General features: G+C 39.2%; 1 protein-coding gene across 1 annotated transcript in view; it reads right to left on the reverse strand.

Moving 5' to 3' along the window:
- The window catches only part of LOC124612408 (mediator of RNA polymerase II transcription subunit 23), a 191,425-nt gene that overhangs the window by 86,820 nt on the left and 80,640 nt on the right, over positions 1 to 23,965 (reverse strand). The window contains exons 7-9 of the mRNA XM_047140601.1: positions 21,957 to 22,043; positions 11,659 to 11,861; positions 3,485 to 3,897 (exon numbers count right to left, since the gene is read on the reverse strand). Coding sequence (XP_046996557.1) covers positions 3,485 to 3,897; positions 11,659 to 11,861; positions 21,957 to 22,043 — 703 coding nt within the window. The remainder of the gene's footprint in view (positions 1 to 3,484; positions 3,898 to 11,658; positions 11,862 to 21,956; positions 22,044 to 23,965) is intronic.

Genomic DNA, 23,965 nt, shown 5'->3' on the forward strand with positions numbered 1-23,965 from the left:
TTCTGCGAATACACAAATAGGAAAAGATAATTGTTTAAATTAATATCCACACAGTATAGCTAAAAGAAAAGCTAAGCTCTCACATAAATATTGGTAGTCAAAATGTTTTTGCTGTGGGCCCCCCTGTAACGTAGCAAGTTATTATGAGATAACATTCATTGCAGTAAAGCATGCAGCCGTGTACCTGGTGGCTGCAGGATTGTGTCTTCGCTATGACTCACAGCGCAGCTGACGCTACAAGCTGTGAGAATGGTCTCAAGTAACATCTAGTAGGAACGTAAATTCATACACCCTACGAATCTAAATAAACCATAGTAATTATAAACCAATTTTGTTCGAACTAAGTATACCATCTTTTGTTATTAAGAAAAGAATCATGTCAAAATTTCAAATTTTTATCTCGTATAGTTCCAGAGATTGAGAAAATTACTTAAATGTCCAAAAACTGACAATTATGTTTCAAAACTCAGTTAGGAACAATAGCAGTTTGTCTTTTATTATCATCTAAAGTCATGAACAGAGTTCTCAGTGTATTAACTCACTTAATTGGAATTGTCTTTTCAAAACTTTAATTACTCTGCATTTCGTAGTGTAAAAGAATCATTCAAAATTATTATCTGCTTATTATTTTGTTGTGTGTATACATGGGAATGAATGAGAGAGTGACCGGGTGACATACGTAAAAACTTAATACTATTTTATGTAAAAACTTATGAAATTGAATCGTGGGAAAATTGTGGTGCAACCACAAAGCTGATGATGTATGTCGATGTGTGCTTTCTTTTGTAAGAGAGCAGCCAGAATAGAAGTCGGAATTGGAAAAAGTTTCAAAATTAATTTATAGATTATTTTGCATTTTGGTCTATTTTATTAAACATTATATTAAAAATTGGCTGTGTAATAACGTCAATGATTTTCTGGGTAGTGATTGGCTCAGGCAAGTTTTGCCGTCTGAATGATCTAGAAGGATCATTCTGATTGGTCATTCAGACCATTAGCCAATCAGAATTAAGCAGTTCCATGCACAGAAAGTTAGATAGGCTGAGAGTGGGGTGGCCTCTAGAGAGTCGCTAGCCAACCTTTGTACGTGTAACATCATGCTAAATGTCGCCGAGAAAATAACTTGTAAAATGAAGAACTGTTGAGTTCATTGCTGATAGGAAGTGTCATGACTCAGGCAGTTTAAGTTACGAACATTGTGAGGACAATTTGATTAATTAATTGATGTGTTATGAGTGTGTGATATTTCGGTCTTCATGAAATTCCGTGTGGCATATTCCGTATACTTTATGGAATACTTGGGCGAGTACTTCTAACTTTGAAGACCACTGATACGACCGAAGTTTCAACTCGCTATAGTAGTGGATCAGTAACTAGTAACTGTCAGATCGAACATTAATCGGGTCAGACTGGTAGATATTCTGCCCCCCCCCCCTTTTTTTTTTAGAACATTTTGTACAGGTTTTTCACTAAAATTTCCAAAGGCTTACTGCAGGTAAACTGCATTTACCCACCACCCAAACCCAAAATTTGTTAAAATGAACTTACAGGAATTGATTTTCAACTTGAGTTACGTGGCCTCTGTGTAGTAGGTATTAGGTCGTAGTTTCACCAATGCTGCTTTACACGGCCTAATGAGTATTTACTACTGCAGAGTGAAGGGACATTGTAAGGAAGCCATACTGAGGTAGGTGGGCAAATCTAATGATATAAACAGTACGAACGAGCGATGACGACAACACAACCCGCCCTGCCGCACTTCCCCCCCCCCCCCCCCCCCCCGTCACCCCCCCCCCCCCCCAAGGGTGTAGTTAGGCAGGATCCTAAGAGCATAGCTTAAGCTGAAGCAGCAGAATAGCCTATTTCCAGCAAGTGCAATTATACAGTTCACTGCTGTGCAGTGGACATTTCTTGGCCAACCTGCCCGAATAAATGTTATAGCAACCACTTCGACTTTTACACAGAAAAGTCAATTACGTGTGAACTTGCTCATGAACCCATCACACACTTTTTTAAAAGGATAATTGTACTTCTTGCCATTATTATTGAATAATTTTTAATCTGTGGAAGAACTAAAATGAATAAAAAAATGAACCTTGACTGAATAATATGTAATCTACTGAAGAACTAAAATAAATATGAAAAATGAACCTTGGAGCTTGGTCTTTTTTAGTGTGTGTTACCCTTTAAGATATATCAAACACAAATGTGCCAGTAAAATTTTAAATAGGGGCATAAATGGCTGGTCTTCTGAGTCCAAAATTTTTCTAAGTGATTGGCCCTGAGATTCAAACATTCCATGATTCAAGAAATTTTTACTGCTGGCTGATGCTTGTGTGTACTTTGTTTTGCTGTTGTAAATGGAGCATTTTCTTTGCACTAAGGTTTTATTTTGGTGTTATTCTCTCATTGATGTTTCACTGATGCAGTATCATTCGTCAGAAGGAGGCTACAGTAAAATTCTTAGTTAGAGTATCAGTTCTTACCAGTCAAAATTACAAAAATTTAACTGAAAACTAAAACACTGAAAAACTCTCAGAATTCTAAAAAAAAATCCCAGGTTTTTCCTGGATAAAATCTTTCCCAGGTTTTCCTCAGATTTCCCATTTGTCCCGGGGCATATAACCCTGACTCAATTTGTAACAAAGGGATCTTGATTGTGTTTATCTGATTTCAAACACTCAGTATATTTTTTCTTCTTCATTATTTAGTAAACTAGGAAGAACAGCTTTCTCTGATGGAGCTACATCTGTTGTTGCTCAAATGGTCTTTATGGTTTTTGCACAAGAGTACCTGTTAACTCTGGAAACATGGCTGAGGTTTTACACCTCAGGTGTGCATTGACCAAGTTCATACACATGTTTCACAGAGTATGGGTGTGCCTATCACACCCCTTTTCTCCGTAGAATGGTAATTTGAGAGTATGTGCACAACTGTACGATTGTATTAGCTCCTTGTAATTGATGTGACCATCCAATCTCCATTTGCTGAAAGCTGCCTAACCTGTATTTTTACTAATTTTGGAGAATTTAGGTTGCCCCGTGGGCTCCTATCCAAATTCTGTTCAATTTTGTGAACATTAGTTTCAGCCAAACCCCAGTTAAAAGTATTAATAAATATGATTGATAACAATGGAAATAAGTATACATCAAGAAAATGCTAATCAAATACTGACTACACTAATAATAAGAGAACTTCTATACAAAACACAAAACCAACTAATGGCTCCCTTCCTCAGACAAATAGCAAACAGAAAAGCATGGAATTTGGTAAGTATAATGTATAGGAAGATATGATTCTTGGCACTACAAGTGACATGACTTCCAGTCTCTCATATTAATTTTAACTGTTATTTTTATTACAGTGTTTATTTATAGTTTCGATGTTACACTCATTAATTGGCAATGTTGTCATAAAAACATATAACACGTGCACTACCTGGGGAGTCTTTTAGAAAATGATATTTATAAATGACTTTACTTACTAATAAATCCTTTGATGCCAAGTGATTCTATTTCTGTGTATACCAGCAGCCGACTATAGGTCTCAACAAGTGCAGGAGCAAGTGCCAGATTTGACTTTGCTTGGGCCAGCTTTATTACATGAGTGACAATACTGTGGATGAGGCTCATCTTGGAGTGCACAGTAAGGGAGTCAAGAATCGACATGGACAATGGAGTTGTGGGTCCACTTGCTAAAGCTGCATTGTTGGACATTGGAAGCAAAGGAGCCTGTTGTGGCCCCTTCTGAGTGCCCAGGATCGTCTCTACTAGGGCTGCCATTGGCCGTGAAAAATATTCCTGGTTTGTGGAGTATGCATTGCAGAGTAGAGCAATGCGGTAATCGGAGCCCATGCACAAGCCTGAATTGCTTGGCATTACCAAGTGTTGCAGGAACCTGTATCACAAAACAATAATAGTGAAATGTGAGTATGTCATTGTAACAGAAACAACTTTTTTGTGAATGTTCCCCCTGGAAAAAAAAAAAAAAAAAGGTTCCCCCAATATCAATATGCAAACTACTATTTTACTTACTGAACAAAGTCTACTATGGTACACTTCTATCACCATCCATAAAAACTATAGGACGTTTACTCTAAAAAACAAAAGTTTATATGAGGCAATCAGTATCTGCAAATAACCTTGAAGCCCTGAACCTCCACCTTCTGTATGGCAAGCCCGATCACCTTGTACACCCTAAAGTGGTCAATTACTGTGCTTATTGCATTTCCACCTAAAGATCTCTGCCCTAGTCAACTAACACCTTCAACTCACATATACAGCCTACCTTTCTACATTACAAAGTACGACCACTTCATTCACGGCTTCATTGCATTTCCTATCCCATTACTACCAGGCTTCTTGCTACTCACTGGTAGCGAACTTTCTCATATACTAACATCTTCCACATCTAGGGTCTTGTCAGTGTCATTCACTGCCTTTCCCAGCATACTTTGAGCAACTAAACCATTTGTTCTTTATGGTACATATGATGAAGCACATTCAGAACTACTATTTCTTTGAGTCATTGAAGAGAATATGTACAAACAAATCCACAGTACATCAACTAGCGTGTTACCCTTACATTTCTAATAGTTCATAGGTCACTTACACAAATCCATTCTAGGCAAGTAGTCCCAAACACTTCACCTAGTTCAGATTCATACATTATATCACTGTCATTTGGATTCATAACCGAGATACTTTCTCTTCATTATTTCTTAGCCTCAACACTTTCTCTTAAATAATAATCACTAGGACATCCTATGCTCAATGAACCAAATCCACAGATATGAACCACCACTTCCATTATGTCCAACAAATCACATTTTGATAACTACTGCCTCTTCCACAGAAAGAACAAGAAATCTGTTCTGTATGTGATGGATCTGTAGTGATGAGCAGACTCTTCACTAATGTACTGAAGATAATGTCAATATATTCTTAGATAGGTATAATCCTCAAAACCTTGTGATATATCATCTCATACACTTCAATGTTCCAAATTAGACTTGCTACCAAGTAACAAAGAACAGTGAAACCACATTCTCCACCAGTGCTTTACAAATCTTTCATTATCTTAAAATGACGAATATCCTCATTAAAATACTTCTCAAATTTCTCAAAGGTGTACTATACCACCCACCCAACCTATGAAATATCCTGGTACATCACTGAATCGTTTCTACTTTCAACTTCTTTCCATGTGGGTCATATCAAAGGCATCGAAATTGACCTGATCCACACTCTCATCCATTTTTCATACCCTTTTCCAATCCTATAATAGGTTATATCTGATCACACAAGAGGAATGGCCATCTGCGAAAACAAACACATCATCTTCAAATCCATTCCAACTACTGCACACCCTTCAATGTGAGCAATGCCTCAACCGACTGACTGTCCACACAGACGAGAGGCCAAATTGTGGTAGAAGGCAAGATCTCTCAGGGTAGAGCAGACTATTAATCACAACCAAGGTTGATTTCAAAGGATGCTTTGCAATCCTTGTCATCTGAGTCTCTCCACCCCCCACCACCAGTTTCTGTGAATTACAAAGGTAGGAACTGTCCCACAAACCACCAACGCATCCTTCAGCACTGCACTCCTCCTGGCTTCCATCTTTACTAGTTCCTCTTCCAGCAATCTTCCACCTCTCCCACTCTGCATCTCCCCCCCCCTTTCCACCACCATCACCATTATCATCTCTCTCTGTCCTCAAAGGAGCAAATGAGTTCTGTTCATAGGTTATGGGGCTTTCTGCACACTGTTATCTTAGAGGTTTCCCTCCATTCTGCCAGCCCCCACCTCACCTGAAATACCTTCCCTTCTTGATATTCACAAACACAACAAACTACTACTACTATCTGTCTTCAGTGTAGGCAAGTTTTATTCTCGGATTAGTGAGATTTGTACCTTCCTATCATGTACATTATGTGCACTACAAATTCAATCAGAACATTGTTAAGGAGGCTTTCAGAATGTAAAACAGTGAGGTCCAGGTTTAACAGGACAGGGAGTTATGTAGTGGTAAGCTTACATGACATGAGAGCACAATGACACTGAGGGCAATAAAACAGGCTGAGATTGTGAAATTAGTTTGCTTAGCTTGCAAAACACTGTAATAGGTAGCCAATGTTATAAAGACTGTTTATGTCTAAAGTTTAATGTTGAAATTTATTGTATATTTGAGCCATACTACAAACACACATCAAACATTGCTAGTGCATGGTTCAGACACACTAAATTATGTAAAGTGACCATTTGAAGTTAAAACTATGGTAACTACTATTTGGCTTGTACAGTGTCTTATCTTAGTAAAGATTCAGGCTTGTTTAGTCATGAACTGTGAATGTGTTACAAACAATTACGAATGCAGTTTCATGGTATTGAGGACAATAAATCAATATGTGCTACAAAGTAGTTTATTCTTGCCACTTTCATGATTAGCTTTAAAAGAGCAGAAATCAAACAGTCAACAGATTATGGTTGAATTGATTGCTAGAGCAAGCAGAAATCTACTAATACCAGTATTGCTGGCCCCTGTTTTGATCAGAACCAAGGTGTAATCTTCCTACACATCAGTCAGGGGCCTGAAGATGACATAGTAAATCACTGAAAATGGCAGTCAAATAAAATAAGTTTGGAAACAAGACGGCTGAAAAATGTTTAATTTGACATCCTGTATCGAACAGCTGAGTCCCGCAACCATCTCTGAAAAGATGGGCATACAGTGTCTCGTCACTGGCGAGTAGTCAATAACTTTCAAACTACAATAATGTATAAGAATGTAGGCTTCAACGGCCGGTGTCATAGTGATTAAAATTCTTCTGGGTATTATGCCGCATCATTGCTAAAAACTAATAACAATAATAAACTAAAACCTACATTTCGGCCAAATTGCAACGGCCTTCCTCAGGACACGACTGGTTTTGCATGGGGATATGAAGCCTACATTCTTATATCAGTGACCTGTATGGGCAGGAAATCTACCAACACATACGGAAACTGGAGCTGCTGAGGAAGAGGAAGGTGAAACTGCTAAATGATTTGGTGTTCCTTAAAAGGTGCCGAGATCATCATGTCATCCTGAAATTCATCAGGGTACGGCCTCAAACCGATACGAGAAGAGCAAGAACCATTTACTATCGGGCCAGCCATGCATTATTAAGGGAGAGGATACAACACCTCCGGAGATTCATAGACTACAACAAAAGGTAACTGTACAGCATGCATTTATGGCTGTCAACTACATTATCAGCAAAGGACTGGGATAACATCAGCAAAGGACTGGGATAACATCAACCGAATAACCCACAACCAGGCCTGCATGGAGGAGGACTTGGTCAGTAGTCGACAAAAAAAGAAATTTGAGGAGCTAATGGGGAAACAAACACCACTCACAGCTAAGTCTGGATACAGCTCGTACCATGGTTAACATCTCGACACAGATAATCAGTGAGGCAGCGACGTCAGTTCTGTCCAAAGGATTAAACTTCAGTTATGCCCACAAAGATTCCCACATAACAGAGCATTCAATCTGTGGAGACATCACTCCACCAAGTACCACGTGTCGAAGCAGAAAAGATAAGGCAGGAAACTGTAAGAATTTTACAAACAGCAAAACCACCCAGAGCCAATATCACACATGAAGAAAGACAGGCCATAAAGGAGCTCAGGAATAACAAGGATACTGTGGTCCTACATGCGGACAAAGGAAACGCTACAGTTCTGATGGACATTTCCGAATACGAAAAGAAGATGGACGATCTGCTAAGCGATCCCATTTACACAGTACTAAGGAGTGACCCGACGGCGGGGATAGGCAGAAATACGAAGGCCCTCGTAAAGGACTCAAGAATTGTTCCTGACAAAGCCAGTAGACTAATTGTGGTGTCACCGCCAGACACCACACTTGCTAGGTGGTAGCCTTTAAATCGGCCGCGGTCCGTTAGTATACGTCGGACCCGCGTGTCACCACTATCAGTGATTTCAGACCGAGCGCCACCACACAACAGGCCTAGAGACATTTCCTAGCACTCGCCCCAGTCGTACAGCCGACTTTGCTAGCGATGGTTCACTGAAAAATTACGCTCTCATTTGCCGAGACGATAGTTAGCATAGCCTTCAGCTACATCATTTGCTACGACCTAGCAAGGCGCCATTACCAATTGCTATTTATCTTGTGATGCATGTACCGTCAGTCCGATGTTCACCAATTATGGATTAAAGTTAAGTATTCCAGAAGCTACGTACTATTTTTGCTACTATAAACACCTTGTCCTGTTCCAGACCTCACGCCATCCTGCATGAGCTCAAACGCGTGCCCTTCGGCCTCCCGTCCTAGTGGATTGGCTGTCTTGCCAGTCCACAAAACTAATCACCAAGGTGCCTGTTCCTCCTAGAATCTACTAACACAGAGCAGGTGATAACTAAAACTATCAGAACTGAAGTCTAATATTCCCAACTGACAGTGACCATATGGTTGAAATCGGTCATGCCTAATGAAACAAATTATTACAAATGGAGGCATTATTCTCCCTTCAAACCACTACTGTTGCAGAAATTTGTGATGTTCATCATGGAGAACGGAAGGAAAGTTCAGGTTTAACACCCCATTAAAAGTCACTAGGGATGGAACAAAAGTCCAGACTAAACTAGGGACAATCAGCAAATCAGCAAATCAATTTGAAGAAGCAGCGCCAGTGTTTGCCTTAATTGATTTATGTAGACGACAGAAAATCAAAATCTGGATGGTCAGTCATACATCTGAACATCAATCATCAACATAAATGAAGGAAAACTGCTTTGAATGTTGTGCCACCTCAACCAGCCAGTCATGGTGTACCGTATTTACTCGAATCTAAGCCGCACTTTTTTTCCGGATTTTGTAATCAAAAAAACCGCCTGCGGCTTAGAATCGAGTGCAAAGTAAGCGGAAGTTCTGAAAATGTCGGTAGGTGCCGCCACAACTAACTTCTGCTGTCGAATATATGTAGCTCTACACAGGCATGCTTTGCAGGCACAAAGATAAATACTGGCGCCAAAACCTCTGCGTCAGTAAATAAATTGAAAAAAAAAAAAAAAAAGTGGAAGATGAGATTTTTTTCTCCGCCCCTAGTTTCGACCACTGCATTTTCATACATTATCCAATGAAGTAAATACAAATTCCGTATTGTTCATCTTCGAAAGTGGCAGCATTTCAATGTACTACGAAAATCCGGCTGGCAAGACTGGGATGTTTGTCAAAATGGCCAACTCTACGTTCTAAATTTTTTCCTACCTGTGAGAAGAGATGGTTGCTAATGGGAACTTTTATGAATTGTGAATCACATGCAGTATTCTCTTCACCATAAGAATAATACGAATATAAATATTTTGCCATGTATTCTTTCGTGTTTGTTGCTATCTCATTTAAATCCTGTCTGCCTAATAAACTACGGAACTAGAGTGAGACAACAGCAAACGCGGAAGAATATACATATCATGTCATGTTTATATTCATATTATTCTTATTCCTAATAGTGATACAGTCAGAAATGAAGTGCGGCAATTGACTAGATTTTTAAATCTAAGATGACTCTAATTTCTGTGCAGAATGTAACATACTAAAGAGGCGTCTGCAAAGATTTTCAAACAGAGAAAAATTTTCGCTAAACTCTCGTTCAGAACATCTTCTATCATGCACAGTCTATTATTTGGTTCTTGTTGATCGTTATGAAAGAAAGCATCAGTGTAAGTAACAACAAATAGCAGTCTCTTGCCATTGTTTCACTAATGAGATGATTCCTCTCTTTTTTTTTTATTTTTATTGTAAGCAGCGGTAGTGCGCACAAAAACAAGCCATGCCATGAGCGGCGACAGGTCGTAAACACTCATTATCAGAATGCAACAAAAAATGCATGACACATTACAGTAATGAATTTTCAGCTTAGAGTGACGTAAACACCTATAACAAAGAGAACGGCACTTATCAGATCAAAGAAAAATAAGCAATCAATTCAAACAAAACGAAGCACGTGAAAAAGGAAGGGTACCCGTATAAATACGGACGGAGCGCCTGAAGCATAGCAATGGCTACCTGGTAAAGCTTAAGTGCTAATCTTACGACTCGAACCAAACTACTGTAGCTGTATCGTCATTCATTCGACCTAAATAGTGTCTCATATTACAATGGACCAACTTTGTTTTGATTGGGAGGTGCGGCCTAAAACTTTTCTCTCCCCTTGAATTTCAAGTCTCAAACTTCAGGTGCGGCTTAGATTCGGGAAAATTTTTTTTTCCTTGATTTCGAGTCTCATTTTTCAGGTGCGGCTTAGATTCGAGTGCGGCTTAGATTTGAGTAAATACAGTAATACCCAAATTTCAACAGGCAGGTAACAACATGAGAACTGCAGGGCACAGGATATCTACATCTACATATATACTCTGTAAATCACTGTGAAGTGCACAGCAGACGGTATGTTCCACTGTACCAGTTATTAGGGTTTCTTCTTTTACCATTCACGAATGGAGTATGAGAAGAATAGACTTTGAATGCCTTCGTGTGTTCCATAATTATTTGTGTGTGCCATAATTATCCTAATCTTATCTTCACAATCCCTATGTAAGCGAAACATAGGGGATTGCAGTACATTCCTAGAGTCATCATTTAAAGCCAGTTCTTGAAATTTTGTTAGTAGACTTTCTCGGGATAGTTAACATCTATCTTCAAGAATCTGCCAGCTCTAGTTCCTCGGTATCTATGTGACACTGTCAAATGAATCAAACAAATCTGTGACCATTTGTGCTGCCCTTTTCTGTATATATTCAATAACCCATTAGTCCTATTTGGTATGCGACTCTCACACTTTAGCAATATTCCAGAATAGGTCGCATGAGTCAAATACTTTTCAGAAATCAAGAAATAGTGCATTTACCTGAATGCCTTGATTGTAAGCTTTCAGTATATCATGTTAGAAAAGTGTGACTTGGGTTTCCCATGACTGATGTTTCAGAATCCCTGCTAGTTGGCACGGAGGAGGTCATTACGTTTTGGGAAGGGGGAGGTGGGTTGGAATTTTATTTGTCAGCATGAGTGTCACTAGATAATGAATACAAGTTATGCTGCATAAGAATTGTTCACGGCTTAATACACGGAACTGTCCAGCACTCAAATTACATAACTTAGGGGAGCCACATAGCACTTAAGTCCATATTTCAACCCAACTCCTCCTACATACAAGTGCAATACCTTAACCAATGTACTACTCTGCCCAAAATGTCAGTGAAATAGCAACAGACACAATAATAGGAAGAATTCTGAATCACATTGATTGGGAATATGAAGCAATGCAAATGGTTACGAAATGCATAAATATACTTCCTTGCTTGCACACTATGGCATAATGTGTACAAAATTATATTAAATTAATATTACGAGATCAAAATTTCATTCCTTAAGACATTACATAACATAAAATTCAAGATGCAACAGAACTATGTATTTGAATATGGGTAAAAGTTATCATCATTTTTACATATCTGTCTGGCAGTGAACACTACTTCTATATGGCACCTAATGACTTACCCACATAGGAAAAAGGTAACTCAAGATATATGTCTTGTGAATGACAGAGTTAAAAAACATGACAGCAATCAATAAGAAAATCATACTCACTCGTGATGAACCTTCAATGCATTTGGTATTGGTCTCTGGATATCAAGGTGATCAGACTGAGCCTTCTTCAGCAGGTGTATCCAGATACATGTCATTGCCATCTGATGTGTGCAAATGGCCTTGTTGAAATCTGGGACTGGTAATGACTCTTTCTCGGGGTAAAGCAGATCATAAAGCTTCAGCACAGGTAAAAAGTTATTCAGCTGCAAAAACAAACATTGAGAGATAGGAAAAATATTTACAGTACAAAAAGGTGTATCTACTACAAACAGTAGATAAGATTTGAAATGGTTGGGCACCTGCACAGTATAATATCTACAAATCTCGTGTCCCAGTAGGGAGTTAAAAAGACATAAAACATAAAGGCTGTAAACACGTGTGCCCCCTACACTTGATGCACTTTATTTTAAACACTTTAAGGTTAAAGGAGACCACTCATCAAAAAGCAGAAGTGTTGAGGTGGGAAGGCTGAGGGAGAGGGAGAGGGAGAGGGAGAGGTAGAGGTAGAGGGTGAGGGAGGGGGAGTAGTAGGGGGATGGGAGGAGAACGGGAAAGGAGTGGGAGGGGGAGGGAGTGAGGGTGAGAGAGAGGGAGGGGGAGGGGAAGTGCAGGGGAGAGGGAGGGGAGGGGGAAGAGGGAGGGAGACAGTGAGGTAGGGGGGAGAGGGAGAGGGAGAGAAATGCAGGAGGCAGAGAAAGAGAATGGGTGTGGGTGGCTAGCAGCTCAGAGGGGTGGCTGGTATATGGGCTGGCACAACTGTAACAACCAATGAGAAGTACCGCACACTGAAGGCAACGTGGAGACTCAAATTTGGAGGGGGTGAATGGATGGAGGAAGGGAAAACTGTGGAGGGTGCTGGGATACTGCGTTACATGAGATTGAGGGCAGGACAATTATGGAGCAGAGGATGTGTTGTAAAGATAATGCCTATCTGACTATCGATTTTGGTCAGTAAGATCAATCATTTAGCTACAGCTCTGCTCACCAGTTCTGAAAAAGTGGAAAGTGGAAAGATGATTTTTAACACTTGTGCAACATCTATGACAAGCATTTGTTCAGTTGTTCTGGGTGTCACAATACACACTTTTGATAGTTACTTTTGTGTCTATTTCCGCTAAAGCAGTACCTTTACCTGAAGTTCTTGAGTAATGCTACCAGTGTTGACTCAAATAATATTATTACTGAATAAATATGAGAATCCAAGTTCAAATCACAAGTTGTAGAGTCCATTTAGGATATTGGCAATGTCCATCTGAAGATTTACCAGCTAGGTTTCTTGCTTCCCCTACTACAATTAATAGACATTTGTTTTGAGGAAAATAAATTGGCTCTTGTACTTGCTTAGTTCATCTAGAAAATACTACCCATATGAATATAATGGACAAAAAGCCAAAGTTGCACATTTTACTTTAATTTACTTGACGATTCATTTTGGGTCGGGATCCATCTCGGATCATCCAGATAGTCAAACCGGTATTTCCCAAAATATATGAACCCTGTCAAGATAACGAACATATACATAGAATAATGTGCAAATGAACAGTTACACAGGGCATACAGATACAGTTATCACATATATCAGAGCATACAGATCTCTGCATACCCTGTAACTGTTCATTTGCACTATATATACACATATGTTTGATATCTCGACATGGTTTTTAATTTTGGAAAATACCACTTCAATTATCTGGATGATTTGAAAACAGGCCCCGACTCGAAACTAGTCATCATGTAAATAAAAGCGAAATTTGCAACTTTGGTATTTTTCTGTCATACTGTATAACACAAGTTGCTGCCCTGCAACTGCTCCAGAATGCTGGAAGTTCGTGCTACATGTATGTGCAACTAGAAGCAAAATCAATTACTAGCATGGCAGCATGGAAACACAATGTAAAAATAAAGTCAAATTCAATACTTAAGGAAATAAGTAAAGATGGAAAAAATTCTGCCATCTTTGTATCTCAGTGCTTCTCCAGGCAGCATACTATTTTAAGATGCCAGAATGTCCAAAGATAAGTGCATCAGTAGACAGAACTACCTTAAATCAAAATTCCATTTTGAAAGTAAAGCTTTCATAGATGAAAAAAAGTAAATAAGGAATTATATAGAAATCCTCCAGCAGAAAATTACTTCTGACTTTGAAAGATAGAGCATTGTGGCTGAAATGGAACATCTAACAAAGTTTTCACCAATTCACTCACAGGAAGGTTTATATAAATTATTTCTCTTATTTTTACTATAATTTGACAAATTTTTCAGCTAAAAATATGAAACATTTCATAAAGATTTATTCACACTGTCACAGGCATGAAAAATAATTGATATATTTTAGTAAACAGAAATCTAGCTTTTTTTCTCTAACTATATTTACAATCAGCAAGCTGATGCATGATGTTTTCATAAATGGAGTTTCTTGACTTCAGAGGAAGTACAAGCACAAATATTTTTAAAATTAAATAATATGATATCCAACACAACAGCACCATTTATGTAAAGTAGTACAGAGATTGTTAAACTTTGATGTAGATGGATTGTTTGTACTTGGAGCATTCAAAAATCTTTAACACTACAATTTTTTTGTGTTCACAGGAACCATTTACCGAACAACTGAATACAGATTATATTACAGGTACTCCCCGCCGATGTCTATGCACTTTTTCCATCATTTTGCAGCTTCAGTATTTGCATAGAAAACTATTTTCTGAGGATATACTGGCACCACTGGTGGACAACTACATGAAATTTGTCACTGGTGGTGAACTTCTTATCCCAAATGACCTCTTTCATTACAGCAAATAGGACATAGTGACTAGGAGCTGTATCTGGTGAATAGGGAGGATGTGGCAGCACAGTAAACCTCACTTCAGACTCAGTGTCAATGGTCTGGTGACTAACATGTGGCTGCACATTGCCATTTTGGAGCACAATGGCATGGACCCACTTGCCATGGCAGCACTGTGGAATGCATAGGCAGAGATAGTGCAGTGAACTGCAGTACCGATCACTGCTGAGTATTGTATTGGGAGGGAGCCAACCTACAGTTCACCAGCAGTTTTCCTTCCTCTACCACAACGAAGTCACAATTTGTTTCTGTATGAATAGTCCTGGCCACGACAGCAGGGGATGGGGGCTTCTCATATCCTTCCACTACACAGACTGATGTTTCTTTTCTAGAGTCTTGTGGAAGAACCGTGACTTGTCAACAGAGACCAGATGCTCAAAAAACTCTGCTGTATCTGGACTGTACTGATGCACCAACTGTTGACACATCTCCACATGCTTCTGTTTCTGCGCAATGGTGAGGTAATGGGGCAGACACTGTGTACACACCATCTTCAAATCTTTGTTTGGGCATTGTTTGGTTTGCGTGCAGTTACTGGATGCCAATTGCTTTTTTGTGTTTCTCAGCTCAGTCCCTGCCCTCTATGAACCCTTACACCCAACGAAACATGGATCTGTGACTCGGTGCTGTTTCCCTAAATATGGCTGTTACGCTCTTGTGTATATCTGAAGCAGGCAGTTGTTCCCTGCAGAAAAACCACACTGTTCACCACTGTCCATGCTTGTCTGCGCCCATGCTGTCTTATCGATGACCGCCGATGCACCTACAAGCTGGAACAAGTGCAGCTGCAATGCATCATCTGTGGGAAGCAGAAACACCATCTGGTGGCAGTAGACAGTACTACAGTCCATCTTCACGCATAAATCGATATACATTTCAATCTGTTACTTTGCAGGAATTATAGGAGTGGTGTCAATGAATATTGAACAATATGGTAGGTCCTGTGGATCAAGTGCCACAGCAAATGGTGAAAAATGGCAAATGAAACAAACACCACATAAACAGGTGTAGGAAGGAGAATTTCCATGGTGGGTAAGAGAATGAGACAGAAACAATGATGAATCAATAGAATCAGGAACCATAAAAGGGGATGTGGAAATTGAGGACATTTCTCTAGGAGACAAGAAATCAAAGAAACCCATCCTCAGTGAAAGGTCAGGAAACATCAACCATCTAAACAGCCCTGAACTGTACCATGGAACACAATGAAGTTCCTGAGAGAAGAACTATGCAACATCTAAGCAACTAAGCAGCCAACCACAGTATTTGGAGGAGCATTATAGTATGGAAAATATTACAATAACAACCTCTATTGTTACACCACACATTCCTTAATATAGTGAAGTATTTTGCACTGTTTATAGAAATAACCATTTCACAGCTGTCTCCTGTTTTTTGTGAATTTACACTGAGATCATGGAAATTTGAAATACTGATGAAAACTTACACTGTTCCTCAAATACGAGGGGCATTCCATCTCAGTTTATGCTTTATTTTTTCCATCAGTTATCATGCGTCATTTGATTAATTACAGTGCAAGTATGTACCACTTTGGTCTAACCATAGGTTGCAGGACAGTACCTGCACAGTACAGCAGTCACTACGTGTGTGGACAACATGAAGTGTGATCATTAAGGAGTCTTTACACCTTCCTTTGGTAGAAATCACATTGTCCAGCATTGTCCTTGTTGATCACACTCCACGTTGTCTGCTCACATAATGACAACAGTTGGGAAAATGGGCTGTACTGTGCAGGGATTAGACTTCTAATGATTGTCCTGCCACCTATGGTTAGACCAAGGTACTACATACTTGCAACTGTGATGATGACTCAAATAGTGCATTATCACCGACAGGAAAAAATAAAATGTAAATCAACATGGGATGCCCCTTGTACAATACAGATGTGACTTTGTGGCATTAATTCTACTTTTGGAGAATCTGATAAAATTGTACTTTAGTGGCTACACATCCACATTAACTACTAAATGTAACACATTACTTCAAACCAAACGCAAGAAAACAACAAGAATTAATGGCTATATTTTTTTCAACATTTGCTACAAACTATGTGAGCTGCAGATTTTCCACAATTATCACTGAGTATCTAGGAACCACTGGTTTTTAATGTCAAGAGCTAAAAGAAATTACTTGAGGCACTTTATACCTATGTAATTTTGCCTCAAGGAGTACCTTCCTTTCAGGGGTTAAAGAGCTTCTACACCAATAACAGATAAATTGACAAATGTGAAATACCTGGTCTGTGAGAGTATTATCAAATTCACTTCAGGCTAGACAACTTACCATTAAAATACTGGATGTTTTTGCAAATGCATTCCATGTGTTATCATTTGGATGAATTCTCACGTATTTCTCTGGCTAGCATTGTCCTAATGATCCAATATTATCATCTACTACAGTCACACATTTAATAATACCTTTCACTGATTTATGTCCCATTTTGCATATTCTTACAGAAACCTACATTCTCCAACTATCCTAACTGATGTAAGGCCACAATGCTGGAACAATTTGTGTGTGTTCTATTTATGTACTCCGAACAAGAACTCAAGATCTAAGGCTGAGCTACATCATTCAGCTTCTTTTTTAAGTACCGGTGCATATCTACTGGTCAGTGTTTTCTATACACGGTGTCTGGTTATCTTTACTCAGAACTATATCTGTTAATAATATCTACAACCATTTCACTGATACTAATTCTCCCTTTGGCACTAAAAAGCTTTCTTTTCTATAGAAATTCAAGAATATTTTTGACATGCTGTTTCTGCTGTCAACTGTTTTATATTATCAAAGACACAAACCACTTTCTTCATCACCTCCCAACCATTCCCATCGCACTACCTGGCTACACCTGTTCACAACTATTGATGCCACCTCCTTATATACCAACAACCCACATGCACATAGTCTTGCTACTATTCAACACTACCTCTCCCAACACCTTGTTGACCAGAAATCCATAACCTCATTCCTTTTACACTTGAGAAATTAGATTCTTACTTGCAACTACTTCTCCTATGAGGGGAAGATAAACAAATCTGTGGCACAGTTTTGGGTACTCACTTGGTACTCTACAAAACCAACCAATTTATGGGCCATTTAGAGAAAACTTTCCTAGCCACCCCTTGTGTGGTTCAGGCTTATTGATGATATTTTTACGTTCTTAACTTGGAGCTAGAACATTTTCTCCTCATTCCTCCACGCCCACAACATCTTATCGCTCAACTGTTTCACATTTCCCTTCTCAGCTTGGCATGCCACCACCTTGGACATTGATTTCTGCCTGTCCAAAGGCTCCATAGAAACCTCTGTGCACATTAAGCCCACTAACCATAAATAATACTTCCATTTTGATACCCATCAGCCTATCCACACTAAAAAGTCTCTTCCATACAGACTGGCCACCCATGGATAGTGCATCTGCAGTGACAAGGAATCCCTTGCCCAGTATACTGTAGGTCTTATTAATACCTCCATAGACGAGCATTACCATCCAAAACAAGTTAGCAAACATATCTCCTGTGCCATATTTGTACATGCCCCTAATCCTCCAACCACCCCCATGAACCTCCTGCAAAGAAGCACCACCCTTATTACCCAATATCACCCTGGCCTAGAACAACTTACACCACATATCTCACTAGGGCTTTGACTACTTATCACCTTGCCTGCACAAGAGGAACATCCCATTCACAACCCTTTCCACCCCCTTAAAGTGGCATTTGGCCACCCACCCAATCTATGAAATATCCTGGTCCATCCTTATGCCACATCTGCTTCCGACTGCTTGACACATGAGTCACGCTTCTGTGGAAGTCACTGGCTGAAGACCTGTCCTATGTGCCACCCAGCACATCCTATACTAGTCCTTTGATAGGGCTGTCCAATCCTATCCGAAGAAGGGCCACTTATGAAAGCAGTCATATCATATACCAGCACCACTGTAGCTTTCACACACCCTTTTATGCAGGAACAACCACCAATCAGCTGCCCACATGACTGAATGGCCATCACACAATGCACACATTCATGGCCAGCATTTACATCCTTGGTGATTTTAGTTATATGGCCATTAGGCCCTGGTCTAAGGCATGTATCTATGATACTGTAATTGTATCATGGTCTGTGCTAAATAAAGCAAGCCACAACAACTCTTCTACATAACAAGATCCACAACACACAAGTGTGTCTTCACAATCTTTGGAGGCAGTAAAACACCGTTAGAACTCGACTCCTGTTCGGTTACATATCAACAGTTTGGCCTGCTAATCTTGTTTGAATTCAAAAATCAACTAATCAAGTCTCTTTAGGTCCTAAGGATGTCTTCAGCATTAGCAGACAAAATTTAAGGCGCAGAAACTTGTTTTAGGTGACAGCCTGATTCCCATATAACTAAAATCATCAAGGACCAATGGATATCATCAAACTGTGGCCAAGAGCAGAGTTGACCATAAATTGGCAGAGAATGCTGCTGACACAATGTGCTCGACATCAATAACTGCTTCACAACCAGTGCCATCTGCATCCTCCCCACCAATATCAGCTTCTCACCTACATAGATGAGAAGCATGTTCAGCACCTTTTTGGTGTTGTTTGTGTGCCTATTGATGATTCAATGCCTCAACCATATGGTAAGCTGTTACCTTTATTCCCTCCATTAAGGGCATTCCAAAACTGATAGAGCTTTTTTAATGATATATGGAGATGAAGGTTACCAATGAAGTGCATCAATAGGTACTGGGCTGGCAGATTTCGGGTTGTCACTTTGCTGCATAAATTCAATGTGTGGCAATTTGTGGGTCAGGAATGATGTGATATCCCAACAACAGATGGTTGTGGACAGTGGCAAGGTGAAGACCTGTTTGTCACTTCCTATTGGAACTATTTCACAGCTGATATTACAGCAAGAACTTAAAACAAAAATCACATACAAACCAGCTGAGCTGCACCCTGCTTGTGTCACTGATACATGGCAGACAACTTCCTGCCTTAGACTAGGGCAGCCACTAGTGAAGACAACCCGTATTGCGAACTTGGTCAAATATCAACAAGGTGTCATTTACTCGGCAAACTCTAACACAAGATTAGTGATATATTGCAGGAAAGTCAAACACAAATACAGATGTTCAATTGGTTACTAGTTCATGGTTCTAGTACACATTCACTATGACAACAATGTCGAATCATAGGTATTGTATCCATAAGACTCAGCCAAGAAAGGACTTGGTCTGGAAACGTGACGAGGTTCAATAACTGTCATAATGTCCTCAAAGCTATAGGACTGTACAATCATCCTAATCAAGATTCGCAGTGTTGCAGCCACCAGAAAGCTGATCATCCACGTCACCTGCAAAGAGTATCAATGCATGCCTAATTCTAAGTGGATATGTTCTTGAGCTCTGATGAAAACCAAGAACATGTAGTTCCTGCACAGTCTTTTACAAAATTACATGGAGAAATGTTTCAAGCAGGGGAATGTTGTGGATAGAAATGTTTCCTACTTTGAGGTTAATCACCACTAGCTGAATATATTTTGTAAGTACATAAATTTTTATCTTCAGCTTTGTTTTTTATGTGTATAAGGTCATGCATAACATTTCCAAAAATGTTTACAGTAAACTGTTCATCCATTTTCGCTGAGTTGAAAAAGCAAGTTTACATTTAACACAATGTAAACACACAGTTCCAGGTGCCAAAAAACAGCATCTACCAACATGCTATGACAAATACTTCTTCAGCTTTGTTCCTTTTTTATCATACCTTTTAAATATGAAGAAAGATGGGAGATTAGGTTTTTTAACACAGCATCAGTGAGGTCATTTACGATGGAGCAAAAGCTTGAACTAGACAAGGATGGGCAGGAAGTCTGATGTGCCCTTTTCAGAAGAACCGTCCCAGCATTTACCAGTGTAATTTTATAAAACCACAGAAAGCCTAAATCTGAAAAATACAGATGGGTCATCTGAACCGTGTTCATCATAAATGAGTGTTCTATGCCTCAATCGATGTGCCATTTCTCTCAATTCCCATATGCAAGGCAGCCGACATGTATGTAGCACTCATCCAAATCAAAAGAAAGTGTGTTTTCAGCAGCACACAAAAACACGTATATAATTGCAGATCAAAGGAAAATATTTTTATTTGCAATGACTAGTTCTCAGTTTGTTTAATAAAGTGACAGCAGATATGTTCTAATGTTGTGAGAAGGTGGAACCCATTATCACCCATCACAAATGCCATTGGGCAAGGTAGTGCCACTGAGTGTGAGTTGTATCTTCACACGTACTCACAGATTTCCAGTTCTTTTCATCTGTAACTGACTCTGTGCAGGTGATTATTGGGATTGTTAACACTTAGTTACATCTTCCCACAAATGCAAAAATTGTTGATTTCAGAATACTGGATAAGACTGCTCAACCACACAGGATCAGCTATTGGACAACAAAATTCAACAGAAAATGATTTGGTACGTGGAGTGACTAGATACATCTTTTAGTTTCAGTTCCATTGAGTATATTCAGCCTAGTCTCAATAAACGCATTGCTGTTTGCAATCATCTTCTCGAGACCCTTGCTGTGATGTAAGTAGAATAAGTCAAGTAAACGCTCTCTTTGGAACTCATAAACACCACCATCAAAAGCATCACACATACTAATACACAGTGTACTGTTGTCCAGGGTTGTCACACACTGCATCAGAGTACCTTTCTACACCAAATTAATGACTCAACTCTGTATATTTAAAATGTGTTTTAAATTTAAAAGGAAAATTTCTACCTGCATTCATGTTTTACTTATGTAGTGTTGTTTGTTCTACATTTTGGCTATGTTTTGTCACATGTATAATGTTGTTTTTTGAAGTAACATTATTTCTGTGATTTTTGTTGATTTATGGATATTAATGTACATCAATCTGCTCGATCACTTCACTCCCACAGATTGCTAATGGAACGACAAGAGACTTTTACAGCTACAGGTTTTTTTAACTGGTGCAAAAGTTGAATCTGATTCAACCAGGGTCAATAAAGCTTTTCTTAGAAAATATTGATGGCAGTCACAGCATCTCTATAAGTTGTAGTAGTGTACACAAACAATATTTCTTTTACATGGATGGAGTATACCTTAAATTCAAAACCTCTACTTTCAGTGATGAGCATTCAACTGCTATGAAGACTCATTTTAGGGCACACTTCGATGTGAAACAATGCACTCAGTCCACCACTTCTCACTGGTATTTGTTGAGCAAACTCAACAATGATTTATAAGTGACAAGAGCACAGAATGAACTTAAAAAACATATTTGGGGCAAATATTGTGTATTGTCCAATGGAGAATAAAAAATTCTAACTGTAACTCACATGCACTATTCTTAATAATACCTATGCATTACTTTTTGAAAGATCTCATCACACATTAAGAAAAATTATGCTTACAGGATTCCTTTGGATGCTGCCTGAGATAAACTGCAGAAGAACCCACATAAGATGGTCACGACCTCTCCTCAAATCACGACCAGCAAGCTGGAAAAAAAGAAGAGATTTATTCTCAGAGGCAGACTCTTATCAGCTGTATCTGAGCCTTCTCCCAGAATTACTCATATTAAGAAAAGCATTGTAATTTTACTCTAATTTCTAATTTATTGTATGAGAACAACATTTAATATTAGGGGAGCTCCTCATACGGTACGCCAAGAGTATACCCTAGCTGTGACTTTTGTAGCGAATGATGGAATGGTTTTGAGATTTCATGATGAATGGCTCTGGATACATTTGGTATTAGTCAGTATCAACTAAATGTTCTAGCTGTCTTCAAATTGATACAAAAAATAGGTCTGTCTGCTTGGTGGGACAGGGTATGACCTCCAATTATGATTCCAGCCCCCCTCCCCAGAAGAGTGGGTGGGTGGGTGGGTGGGTGGGGGGGGGGGAACAGCTGCCCTCCCTTTTCACTCAAATGCCCTCCCTTTCCCCTCACTGGGTGCACCCTCCTGATGGTAAGCAACATATAATTAGCCTTGAAGAATGAGCTCCGTACTACCCACTCTTTAGAAATGAATAGTTCTTCCTCATAATAATGTATGGACACAGGTGGCCACACATTAACATTTAAATTGGATAACATCATCTCTCCCTTGCTTCTGGATTACTTATGATAATTCCTGTTCTTAAACTTAACGCATATTGTCTCAAACCACGTCTGCTCACTCTGATTCTGAAAGCAGGACCTTCTTGTCAAATAGTTCAAAACTCTGTTTGTTTATTTGTTGGGCTTGCCAAAAAGTATGTCACCTCATGGACAGATACATGTTTTTTGTCTCCAGGTAGAGTATGATCCGACAATACAAGTATAAAGCACCTTCCATAATGAGCAAAAAAGACATCTGGCGTAGAGAAAGGTAGTTTTATCAAAAGAAAAATTCACTTATGAGAACTGTAAAATTTTGAGACAGAATTACTGGTTTGTGCTTACCTTCAGGACGTGATAATTCTTAATACTGTTGGTAGACACATATAAAACTACAAGAGCATTTTGAACTATTAGTTCTGTTTTTGGGAGGAAAGACGGATAAGTTGAAGGAGGACAGAAAGGAAAGGCAAGTCACTCAGGCCTCAGGATAAGATAGTCAAGGTAATGGGCCTACTGACACCAATAATACCGTATTTACTCGAATCTAAGCCGCACCTGAAAAATGAGACTCGAAATCAAGGAAAAAAAATTTTCCTGAATCTAAGCCGCACCTGAAATTTGAGATTCGAAATTCAAGGGTAGAGAAAAGTTTTAGGCCGCACCTCCAAATCGAAACAAAGTTGGTCCATTGTCATATGAGATACAATTTAGGTCGAATGAATGACGATACAGCTACAGTAGTTTGGTTCGAGTCATAAGCTTAGCAGTTAAGCTTTACCAGGTAGCCATTGCTATGCGTCAGGCGCTCCGTCCATATTTATACGGGTACCCTTCCTTTTTCACGTGCTTCGTCTGGGTTGAATTGATTGCTTATTTTTCTTTGATCTGATAAGTGCCGTTACTTTGTTATAGGTGTTTCGTCACTAAGCTGAAAATGCATTATTGTACTGTGTCACGCATTGTTTGTCGCATTCTGATAGTGAGTGTTTACGACCTGTCGCTGCTCGCGGCATGGCTTGCTTTTGTACGCGCTACCGCCGCTTCCAATTGAAAATAAATAAATAAATAAAAATAAATAAATAAAATCATCTCATTAGCGAAACAATGGCAAGAGACTGCAATTTGTTGTTACTTACACTGCTGCTTTCTTTGATAATGATCAACAAGAACCAAATAATAGAGTGCGTGTGATAGAAGATGTTGTGAAGGAGAGTTTAGCGAAAATTTTTCTCCGTTTGAATATCTTTCCAGATGCCTCTTTAGTACATTACCTTCTGCACAGAAATTAGAGTCATCTTAGATTTAAAAATCTAGT

The sequence above is a fragment of the Schistocerca americana genome, chromosome 4 (genome assembly GCF_021461395.2).
Source record: "Schistocerca americana isolate TAMUIC-IGC-003095 chromosome 4, iqSchAmer2.1, whole genome shotgun sequence".
NCBI classification, from domain to species: domain Eukaryota; kingdom Metazoa; phylum Arthropoda; class Insecta; order Orthoptera; family Acrididae; genus Schistocerca; species Schistocerca americana.